The sequence below is a fragment of the Rhizophagus irregularis genome, chromosome 7 (assembly GCF_026210795.1).
Source record: "Rhizophagus irregularis chromosome 7, complete sequence".
NCBI classification, from domain to species: domain Eukaryota; kingdom Fungi; phylum Glomeromycota; class Glomeromycetes; order Glomerales; family Glomeraceae; genus Rhizophagus; species Rhizophagus irregularis.
This window is the reverse complement of record NC_089435.1, coordinates 3,246,026-3,258,337: the sequence shown is the minus strand read 5'-3', so window position 1 is coordinate 3,258,337 and position 12,312 is coordinate 3,246,026. Positions and strand designations below refer to the sequence as shown.

General features: G+C 30.0%; 3 protein-coding genes across 3 annotated transcripts; all 3 read right to left on the bottom strand.

Annotated features, from left to right (window-relative positions):
• Positions 1-1,030: 1,030 nt before the first annotated feature.
• OCT59_027481 (uncharacterized protein) lies at positions 1,031-1,434 on the bottom strand (the record flags this gene model as incomplete). Its single annotated transcript, XM_066136999.1, has 2 exons — positions 1,031-1,292; positions 1,379-1,434. 2 exons carry the CDS (start codon positions 1,432-1,434, stop codon positions 1,031-1,033), a joined length of 318 nt encoding a protein of 105 aa, XP_065993429.1.
• Positions 1,435-1,468: 34 nt separating this feature from the next.
• On the bottom strand, positions 1,469-1,978 carry OCT59_027480 (uncharacterized protein; the record flags this gene model as incomplete). Its single annotated transcript, XM_066136998.1, has 2 exons — positions 1,469-1,780; positions 1,946-1,978. The coding sequence occupies 2 exons, from the start codon at positions 1,976-1,978 to the stop codon at positions 1,469-1,471; spliced, it is 345 nt and encodes a 114-aa protein (XP_065993428.1).
• Positions 1,979-8,205: 6,227 nt separating this feature from the next.
• Positions 8,206-9,618, bottom strand: OCT59_027479 (uncharacterized protein; the record flags this gene model as incomplete). The annotated part of the gene is made up of 5 exons (XM_025334162.2): positions 8,206-8,498; positions 8,582-8,909; positions 9,005-9,168; positions 9,239-9,311; positions 9,373-9,618. 5 exons carry the CDS (start codon positions 9,616-9,618, stop codon positions 8,206-8,208), a joined length of 1,104 nt encoding a protein of 367 aa, XP_025166254.1.
• Positions 9,619-12,312: the final 2,694 nt, after the last annotated feature.

Sequence of the window (12,312 nt, the reverse complement as noted above, 5' to 3'; positions counted from 1 at the left end):
TTTTATCATTGTTTCAGGTTTTTAACTTTTTATATTAAAAAAAATTCTTCCTTCTAGAATAACTTAATAGTTACTAAAAATTCATATGATGTAAGAGAGTAGTTACTTCCTTCCCTCTTATTATTTTTTTTTTTATACGGTCAAACAATTTTTAATTTTATAAACAAAAACAAAAATAAAAATAAAAAAATTAAAAAAAAATTAATTTTTTTTTTATATTGATCTTTATGCAATATCGAAAATTTTCATTTTGAGATAACAAAAATCATTCGACCTCTATATCCTTCATTAAAAAACGAAATAATCAAACAAATCATTTAAGACGTTTGATGAGACAACACAATTAAAATATACATATAACCTTGCTATATTACAATTATTAATGATTGGAAAATAAGTATTAATACTGATATTGAAAGTACAAAATATTCAAATTTCTTAAAAGATTCATAAAGTGCATCTACACAACAAAAAAAACACACACACAAAGGCACATTATACAATCAAGATACTAAAGCATCTACAGCCATTAGAGTATACCTCTGCCTTTTCGGGCGAGGTGTAAATTTTGTGTTGGACTTGTGATTTTATAGCCTCATTAGGTAGTTTTGGTAGCGCTGCCTTCAAGCCATAATTAAACTTCGCTAGATATCAGTTCAACAGTGATCTAATTCACATCCCATTCATACAAACAGTTTCTCTTAGATAAACTACTAACTGAAGTGCAGTGCATTTTCTATATTTACTTCTTCATCTTTTGTCTGCAAATCAAATGAAAGTACTTCATCGTTATAAACATAGATGAATAATGACTGATCAAACACAAGCCCAGATGAATCCTTGATCCGTCTACTAATCCTATATGTAAGCATAATTTATTTATCTCTTCTTCTGATGGGTAATTCGTCAAAGACAGACAGAATTCTATTAAATTCGTGCATTGCTTCTGCAACAATGGCTACATCATATTTATGAACTTTGAATCTGGCTATTTAAGTTCAATTAGAAAGAAAGCAAATTGCAAGTCGTTTTAGTTGCTTACAATTGCAGAATTTTGCTGAACCTTGTTCACATTTCCGGGAATTAAGTGGTGAAATTCCCATACATTGACAAATTTTGGGTTATTAAGTGAAAAGGAATTAGACAAAATGTTCGTCCATAGTTCAGCTTTTATATGGTTTTCAGACAGTTCGCTTCCAAGACCATGGCATGGTATAGATATGTATGAAATAACAGCTGAGATCACAGGAATACAAGTTGAAGTATCAATTTTGTAATAGCTTTTTGCGAATCTGGCAGTCAAAATGCCGTTCAAAGATAGGGAACAGCAACTTTAGCTCAATTTGTGGAATTGAAATGATAACAGGTTTGCGTTCACCTTGCCCAGCCTGCTTCTACAAACATTTCGAAATTCACCACTGACCATTCCAACATGGTGAAGGAATATTGAGCAAGTTGTGAATCTTCCTCAATGTGAAGTTCCTGCATTGCTAAAAGTATTCCACAGTGGTTTATTTAGCAACAGATACTTTTCAAAATCAACTGCTTCATTGGCTACATGATTCTGACTATATGATTCAGATTCCGGGTTTTCGTCATCATCTGTATCAGTTCTATAATCATTAATTTCATAATCTTCATTGGCTACATGTCTTCTTTTTCGTTTATGATTCTGACTAGATTCTGGGTTTTTGTCATCATCTGTATCAGCACTATATTCACCATCAGTTCTAAGTTGTAATGATATCGTATACTCCTTTGATTTATTTTTCTTCTTAATCTACAAGATTATATGAGGAAAAAGAATTAGATATGGAATACTGAGTCATAAAATACACATCTTCTACCAACAGCACACAGTGGCTAATTGACATAGTAACTGCTCATGAAAAGGGCAAAAGATGAATGAATGGTAGCACCAACAATCATTTATGGTGCACCCCACCTGAGCGACTTGCCAGCAAAAGTCAGGCCACATGGGTTCTGCTAAGTAATCACTATGTCAGGTCTGGTTACCTGACTGGAAACTTTCGCAAACTGTGATCATGTTGTGCTTTTCGGTTCTATATATTATACTGGTTTGCACAAAGAACACTGACCTCCTGCAACTTCTAAAATTTTACCAATTTCATTCTTTCATTGCTATTTTATGAAGTACCCTAAGAAGGATACTGATATCTTCGTCCAAAAAATTGTAACACTCATCAATTGTTGTATAGTGATTTTGTTTGCGATAGTATTCTTCCCAAGTTGAGAAATTTCCCCAATATATATATCTTCGTGACCAATATTAGAGGGGAATGTGCAAGCAAAAAGAATCAGTTTATTAAGTAATATATTGAGCAAGATATTGGGCAAGGTAGAAACTTACCGGACAGTTAAGTTTTTCAATAGTTTTCTCAGAGAGGCCCACCATCAAATAAGCAAACGCGAGAAGCTAAAGAATACATAGTGACATAATAGTAATATACCTGATAGACTCTTGATTATGACCATAAATTTTCAGTGGGTTTTACTAAAGTTAATTTCTTACATTGCACGTTTCATATTACTACTGACAACCAATTTTATTTTATCCAGTTTCAGTTTAAAAGGTCCGACTTTAGGTTAGACTTCTCTTAATAGCAATAACAAGAGATTTTTTATAGGTGTTTTATGTAAAGTTTGATTAAAATTTGTACTAATAGTGAAAAGCTTTTGTAGAAATTTAGTCCAAATACTTACTATGCAACAACCATTGTATATATTTCAAATTATTGTTCGTTAAACAGCATGAAAAAACTAAGAACTATTAGTATAATTCGTATCGTCTAAAGTTAATAGCAATACTTAAAATATATTGAAATTTTTCTTTTAATAGTAAAAAATTTGTATCATAAAAGCTTTTCTTCATATGAGGGATAGTAGGGTGGAAGTAATAGACGAAATTGCTTCAAGTATTTGTAATTATTGTACAGGTTATTGTTGTATAAAAATATTTTTCTTTAATATCTACGTGATAATTTTAATTCATTACGTGACAGTAGATTATTGGCTAGCAAGTGTTGATCGTTATGTGAAATTTCCCAATAAATGGATTTTTGACTGTATTACGTAACTAAATCTGAGATATAGAGCGAAGCGCAAACAATTATTCAAATCTTTTTTATTAGTTTATTCAGTTTATTCTCAAAATTTTAAATTTAGTTCAATAAGTTAGTTCAATAAATTAGTTCAATTACTTTAATTCATGAATCAGGAAAAGTTTCTTGATTGAACTTATCCTCAACGCTAATGTCGTATTGTCGTATTTCATTGAGCTATACAATTTGTCAATTATTTTTCACCTACTTTTCTTGGTGTATTGATAATCAGGATATGATTGATTTTTATGGCATGTGTAAAAATATGAGATAATTATATTAGGAAATAGTAAACCAATTACGTATTCACCCATTTTACCGATGCCTGCTTTACCAACATAAAATTTACTAACTTCACATTGCCGACTTGCTATTTCACCGACATTGCATTTTCCCAAAATCATTTCAACGAATCACCATTTTGCCAATAGCTATTTGTCGACATCAACATGAAATTTAAAAAATCAAAAATTGAATTTGAAAATTAAATTGTTAATCTACATGAATTCTTCCCGAGGAATTATATGAATATTCTTAATATTCATATTAATTAATATTCACATTATATGAATGTGAACATGAATTGAACTCATAAATCATTTAAATCATTAGAGTGAGGCACTTTTATTGTGTATTAATTTGCGCTATCAAATAGTTGATTTTTTTTTCTTGATTAATAAAAAATTTTTCAACTTATAAAATCAGTGAACGCAACAATCATGATCATGTGGTATTTTCGAAAATTATTACCAACAAATAAAAAAATATTTTTAACTAGAAAAAGAAATTGGATTAATCAAATAAATATTTTTTTGCTAATGTCAAATAATGTTTTACAGTTAATTGAGAATCCATGGATTATTTAAAAATTGTTTAAATTTTAAATGTTTAATAAAATGAATTTTTCAACTTTAAAATTACGGTCAGATTATGATTAACGCTTCAATTATTTTTGTTTAACATTTAAATATTTTTTTGTGATAATGTATTTGATATGTAATACTTATTTCATGGGGAGTCATGAAAATCATGATATTTATGAGACACGTGAAATAACTCTTGGAAAAGGTATAAATAAACTATAAAAACACGTGAGAATGAAAAATATCATCAGAAAAATTACAGGCATGAATATATCATCAAAAAAATCACTGGCGACCAATTAGTAAACATGAGAAAAAAATACTGCATTCCATTGAACTAAAGTGTGAAAATATGATTTCCGTAATTATCCAATAACAAAATGAAGTTGAATTCAACTTCATCAAAATAGATTTGAAACTTAGTGAGACAATATTAATAATGCATAATATTTCAATAAATCTTTAAATATTTTGTTTACATAAACTAAAAATATGAAGGACAAATATTTGGGCCTACTTATTTACTAATTTTTTTTATTACAAACTAACATGAATAATTGGGTTATAATTGCAAAAATTATTTTAAATATCAAAAACATAAATAGTACATAAAAGTACAAATATTGTGCCATTTAGAATTTAATAATGATAAACAAAAGATGTATTTCTTTATTTCAACATAAATTTAAATAATATAAAAAAAGCTTTAATTCATTGAAAATTTTATAAAATGAATGGAAATTATGACAGTAGGGGAAAAAAAGTTTTTTTTAGAATTCAAAAAAAAAAATAAACTTAATCCTTATTTAGTCTTCAATTAACAAATAATTCTTTAATCAGACGATTAAAACGATGCAACCCACACAAAGTTTTTTACCGCCAGATTATTTTTAATTACTGATTCACATCATTTATAAAATCTCTCCTTTTTTGAAAATGGTGTATATTATCCCTATAAAAAAAGTCGACATATATATATATATATATATATATATATATATATATACCCATTTTTTATATTCCACCTTTTTTCTGTAAAAAGTTCATATTTCCGGAATTAATAACCTTATATAACAGAATTTATCGAATTACTTTCATTTTTCGTGAATGGATCCATGAAAGGCTCATTTTTACGGAGTTTTTACAGAAATAATGATAAATTTTTACAGAGTTAGTATAGCAATTCACTAGTGAGCCTTCTTAATCAAATATAATACAGTATATAGTATTTACTATGAATTATTTACATATTACAAAAAAAAGATAAGAAATATACTTTTAGGTTAAATAAGATAAAAATTGATCTTTTAATTTCATTTTCTTTAACTAAAACAATCTGTTCAAGTAAATAAATTCTATGGAATCATATTAGCTTAACTATTTAATAATAAGTTTAAACTTTTTTCGGCCTCTTGGCATCCATTTTCTGCAGCTTTCTTGTACCAATAAACGGCTTTCTCAATATCTTTTTCAGTTCCTTCTCCTCGTTCATATAATGATGCTAGACTATTTTGTGCATCAATATTTCCTCCTTCTGCAGCAATTTTATAGTAATTAAATGCTTTTTCTTTATTAATATAAATTTGAGTTCCATAATTATAAATATATCCAACTTTATATTGAGCATCTATATATCCTTGATCAGCTGATTTCTTATAAAATTCAAATGCTCGTGTTTCATTTTTACAAATCCCTTTACCTAATTCATAAAATTCACCTAATTTATATAATGCAAGTTTATTTTCATTTTCTGCAGCTTTATGATACCAATAATTAACTTTGTCTAAATCATTTACTATTTCTTCATGATTTTCAATAAGATTAACTTGGATATTGCTGTCAGCTGCTTCATTATATAATTTAAATCCTTTTTCTTTATTAATTTCAGTTCCAATTCCATTACATAATAATATCCAAGTATAAATTTTGCATCAATATATCCATTTTCAGATGATTTCTCATAAAATTCAAATGCTTTAATTTCATCTTTATTTACACCAATTCCTAATTCATAAGATTCTCCTATATTATACTGTGCAACTCCATCACCATTTTCTGCTGCTTTTTGGAACCAGTAAAAAGATTTTTCAAAATCCTTTTCAATTCCAATTCCTTCATCATAGTAACATGCAAGTTTGAATTGAGCGTGTAAATAATCTTTTTCAACTAAATCTTTTATTAGCTCAAATGCTTTTTTCTCATCTTTAGCAACTCCTCCTCCTAATTGATACAAAATAGCTAAATTATATTGGGCATAAGTATTTCCTTTTTCTGTAGCTATTTTATATAATTCAAATGCTTTTGATTTATGAATTTCAGTTCCAATTCCTTTATCATAATAATATCCAAGCTTAAATTGAGCATCTACATTATCTTTTTGTGCTAAATCTTTTATTAGCTTAAATGCTTTTTTCTCATCTTTAACAACTCCTTCTCCTAATTGATACAAAATAGCTAAATTATATTGGGCATAAGTATTTCCTTTTTCTGTAGCTACTTTATATAATTCAAATGCTTTTGATTTATTAATTTCAGTTCCAATTCCTTTATCATAATAACATCCAAGCTTAAATTGAGCATCTACATTATCTTTTTTAACTAAATCTTTTATTAATTCAAATGCTTTTTTCTCATCTTTATCAACTCCTTCCCCTAATTGATAACATATACTTAAATTATATTGTGCGTCAATATTTCCATTTTCTGTTGCTATTTTATATAATTCAAATGCTTTTGATTTATTAATTTCAGTTCCAATTCCGTTTGAATAATAATATCCAAGATTAGATTGAGCATCTGCATGATCTTTTTGTGCTAAATCTTTTATTAACTCAAATGCTTTTTTCTCATCTTTATCAAGTATCAACTCCTCCTAATTGATAACACATACTTAAATTATATTGTGCGTCAATATTTCCTTTTTCTGTTGCTATTTTATATAATTCAAATGCTTTTGATTTGTTAATTTCAGTTCCAATTCCTTCATCATAATAATATCCAAGCTTAAATTGAGAATTTATATCACCTTTTTCAGCTAAATCTTTTATTAACTCAAATGCTTGTTTTTCATTTTCATCAACTCCTTCTCCAGATTGATAACATTTTGCAAGATTAAACTTTGCACTTGTATTTCCATTTTTAGCTGCTTTCTGATACCAATGTATTGATTTTATGGTATCTTTTGCAATTCCAATACCAAATTCATAGCAATTTCCTAGATACAATTGACCCATAATATTACCACATTCCGCAGATTTTTGAAACCAATTAAATGCCAAATTTTGATTACATTCAATTCCATATCCGTCATAATAACATTTCCCAAGATAAACTTGTGCAAAAGAATAATTATTTTTAGATGCAGTTCAAATGCTTTGGTACTACTTTCTTCCGTACCAATATTATAATAATAAAGTAATCCATGTAAATAAACATATTGTGGGTTCACTTGATTAATTAGCCACTTAATTAGGTTGTCCGAGCTTTGATCTAATCCTAATACTTGTTGATTGAAAACTGCTCAATATCTTGAAAATTAATACCTATCATGTTTGCCGTTTATTTCTTTAATTAACTTTTCAACAATTATATTATTTACCTTATCAAATGTTGACCTATATGTAGAGGTTGGAACCGGTTAAGCTTAACCGGTTAATTAACCGGTTAAAACGGTTAACCAGTTAAAACATTTGTTAACCGGTTAAAAAACAATTTTTAACCGGTTAAATTAACCGGTTAAATTATCCGGTTAAATTAATCGGTTAAATTAATCGGTTAATTTAACCGGTTAAAATGCTGAAAATATTTGTAATTCTGGCCAAATTTACAGTGCCGGCCAGAATTATAAATCACGGGACTTCGGATAAAAGTTTAGCCACCAGGTAAGATAAAAAAAAAAAAAAAAAAAAAAAAAAAAAAAAATATTAATAAAAACCAACGGTGGAATTTTTTGTGTTATATAAAATTCATAATGCGGGCCGAAATTCATGGTGCCGGCCAGACAATTTTGGCCTGAATTTCGTCTTTCAGCTAGAGTTTCGTTTCGATAGTTAGAGTTTTGGTCTGGCCTAATTTTGGCCGGGATTAAAAATATATTTGATGCTAATCCTGGCCGAATTTTAATTCTGACTAGGATTGAGTTTTAACCGGTTAATTAACCGGTTAAAGGTTTGGTTAACCGGTTATTAACCGGTTAAGACTTTTTGGACCAGTTCCAACCTCTACCTATATGAAAATATTGACGAATTTGATTGAATTGATGTATATGATAAATTATTTTCAATATCCATTATATTTATACTTAATCCAATATTTGATAACAATTCATTATTTAAATCCATGGTCTTAATTGATTTTGAAATTGTTTCATATTTTTCTATTAGTTGATTATTTTCTTTTTCTTTATTAACAGTACCAATAATTGTATCATCTTGTTTAGGAAATTTTAGTGTATAAAGGATTGAGACGACATTTTGCGCATTTGGACGTTCATCTGGCTCATATTTCCAACATTCTAATTACAGTATTTAAACATTATTGTTAAACTTCCTTTCAAGAAATTAGTTAATAAATTATTAAATTACTAACATAAAATACCTGTATACAAATTTATATATTCTTTAGGAGTACTGTCAATAATTGTTTCCCGTTTACCTTTTACTATGGATAAGATTAAACTTGCATCATAATTATAATCACAAAATGGTTGACGGCCACTTGAAATTTGCCACATTAAAACTCCCATGCTGTATACATCAGATTTTTTGTTTAGTTTATAATCTTGATCATTTAACTTTTTTGGGTCAATGAAAGGTATTACTCCAAGTATTTTCGATGTATTGCTTGATACCTCAGCGATTTTTTTTGATAGACCAAAATCCGTCAACTTTAGCTTTTTCTGATGTACAAGTATATTACCTGCATGCTATTGTTATAAACAAAACTTATTTAGTACGAATATAATAAAATAATCATATTACAAATTAATAACAAATTACAAAGCTAATATTTTACTATTACCAGGTCACGATGAATAATATTACAATCATGCAAACAATCTACAGCATTAGCTAATTGAAATGCTAATTGATATTTATCAGTCCAAGTGAGTTCATTAAAATGCTCATTTAAATAAGTTTTTAGTGTACCATTGTTAGCATATTCTAAGACTAACGAGTATTTTTCTGGATACAAAGAGTATATTAAAATGAAGCTCATTTAATAATGTAGTATATACTAAAACTTAAAACCTACCATTTTCTACTTTCGTTATTCCATAAAACCGTATAATGTTTTCATGAAAGTCAACTCTTTTTTGTAATCTTATCTAAAAAAAAATATACCTTTAATATGTAAAAATTAGTATAAAGATTATCGAGATAAATTACCTCATTAACAAGTTCTTTTAACATTGCATTGTCATAATTTTTAAAAGTTTTTAAAACAAAAAAATTTCCAGCATTTTTCCAATTAGCACGAACGACACTTCCGAATGAACCACTTCCTATCGGTTCTAAATTTTTAAATTCTGAATATTCATAATAATTGAAATATTCATCTGCAATCGATTTTTCCAACCAATTAATATAATAATTTGGTTCTTTAATGTCGGTTTCATTCATTTCTTTTGACATTCTTGACAATAATTTTTATCAGTTTTAACGGTAGTTAAAACCTTATGAAACGTTGCAACTACATTGTACTGCATTAAAATATTCGTTATTTGTGATCAACAATAGGACCTAACCTTTTATGGTGTCATTCCGGCGCCAGCAGCTATCAGTGTCACTTAAGAAAAAGTACCTGCGCCACACTACAAAACTTGTAAGATAAAATGACATGATGCAATATAAGAGTTTAATAAATTAATAATGTTACCACCGATTTGTGTAGTTCGGGAGGGCAGTAACAGAAATATATACGGGTTAATTTATAGAATTTGACTAATAATAGGCAGTAATCGGCAATAAATCGTGAGGAAATGGGTAGGGTTTATCAACAATTAGCAATAGATTTATAAACAATGTATATTTATTGAATGTATAACAATCGGAAATAAAATTGACAATAAAAACAATAACGAAATGTATAAAATTGGAGTGATCGGTGGGTTCTTTATTAACAATTACAAAAGAATTTCCTAATATTACTGCCTCTGCCGGCGCTCTGTAATATTCCCAAGGTTCTATCTAAGTGTTAATAATCGAAAAATCACTTCCCCGAAACCTCAGCGGAATTTCTTCCCTTAAATATTATTCAAAATTTGGGACGATTAGTGCTTTGGCCAACTCGCCCGTTATTCAAATCGTCCAAAGTACAACTCGTTTTCCGGTCAAATCGTCCATTGTACGAATCGCCCATCACAGCCATAATTGATTCCCACCAAGCCATACGCCACATTTCCTATAAACTATATATATAAATTGTATAAATAAACTATATAAATAAAATAAACTATACTATATAAATAAACTATATCAAATAAAAATAAAATAAACTAAATATAAATAAATAAATAAATAAATAAAATATACTATAAAAAAATAAATCATATAAGAATAACTATATAAAAAATTCCCGTGACATTACCCCCTGAAGAAGGGTGAGCCCCTGCGAACCTTCTACAAGGTTTCGCGCATTATTCGTCGAGCTTCCGGTAATAATTCGTCATAAAAGTCTCCTTCACTCATTTTAGTTAAACGCGTCGGGCAAATGTAGGCGACTTTAGTCAGACATTGGACTCCTCTTATCGCGAAGAGTTCGTAAACTCTCCGAGAAGTTTTCTTAACATCTTTAGCGAATCGTTGTCCAACTTGTTCTTGAAGGATTCCATAGTCCTTCTTCGTCCATCCTCGAAGAGACAAGAGCTCGCCTAAATAATAATAGACCTCTAATCTTTCGTGAACGCTTTTCTGTCGGAAGGTGGTCTGTCGTATCATTCGGGTTAATTTCCTCAATAGTTCGTCTTCGTTCCCTCCAAGATAATTCGGTCTTTGATACTCGTAATTTGTCAGGTGATGAAGGTCTATCTTACAACGATGCACGATTTCGCTTTGTTCATCGTAGTCTAGAATCGTCTTAAAATCAATAGAAACGATTCTTTCGGCATCAGAAAGCAACAAATTCGTTGGGGTGATGTGAAACTCTTCATACTCCCCTTTTTCCTCTAACCACAATTGTAAGAGAGCCTTCAGTTGTCCTTTGAACTTTTCGGAGAAGGTTTCCATGATAACTGTCATTTTTCGTCCTTTGAAGAGTCACGGCTATTTAAATGTCTTTTGGCTGGTCTCTTCTCACGCTATTAATTAGTAATCGTTCTTTCATAATATGAGCGAATCTGGTCTGCGTGGACAACTTTTTTCCGAAGTTTTCCCTCTAAGGTCCTTAACTTGTAAGTTCCGTTTGGTCTCACATCATGAATGTAATAAGGGCCATGCCACTTTGAGTCGAGTTTCTTGGCTCTAAAGTTGCGTAATAGGACCTTTTCACCAATTTGGTACCGGTGTTCCTTAATTTGTTTGTTATGTCGTTCTACTTGCCGTTTTTGCGCATGTTGAATATTCTCATTTGCTTGCTGTCGATCATCAATCAAGTTTCCGGCTAGCTGACCTAATCGTCGGAAATATAAATCTTCAAAGCCTCGATCGGATCTATCCTCAAAAGGATAAGTTGGAACTTCCAGTTCGATCGGCAATACTGCGTCTCGCCCATAGGTGAGGTAAAAAGGTTCATAACGGGTAGTGTTTTGACGCATGGTTCGATAGGCAAACAAAGCCGAAGGGATGAATAAATCCCAATCATCTTTTCTTTCTATACAATATTTCGCTAAAAGTTCACAAAGGGTCCGATTAAACCTTTCTACGAGACCATTCGTCTGTGGATGATAGGCAACAGACAATCGGTGCGTTATACCAAGGCGTTTACACAACGAATCGAGCATCTCGTTAACGAAGTGTGTCCCTTGGTCGGTTAACAATTCCTTGGGGCACCCGTGGCGGCAAACAATATCTTCGTAGAAAAACGAGACTACCGAAGTAGCCTTTGCGTCCGGAAGAGCACGTGCTTCTGGCCACTTTGTCAGATATTCGGTGGCTACTACAATATACTGATTGCCTTTCTTGGTCAATGGTAGGGGTCCCACGATGTCCATCCCAATCCGGTCGAAAGGTTGACCCACTTTAATAGGGTGAAGAGGTTCGGTTTTGATCGGCCGCTTCCTTCTTTGACAAGTATCACATGCTTGTACATAAGCTTTGATGTCGTCGCCCATCTGGGGCCAAAAATACTTTTCCTTTATTGCGCGAAAAGTTTCATTGAATCCAAAATGT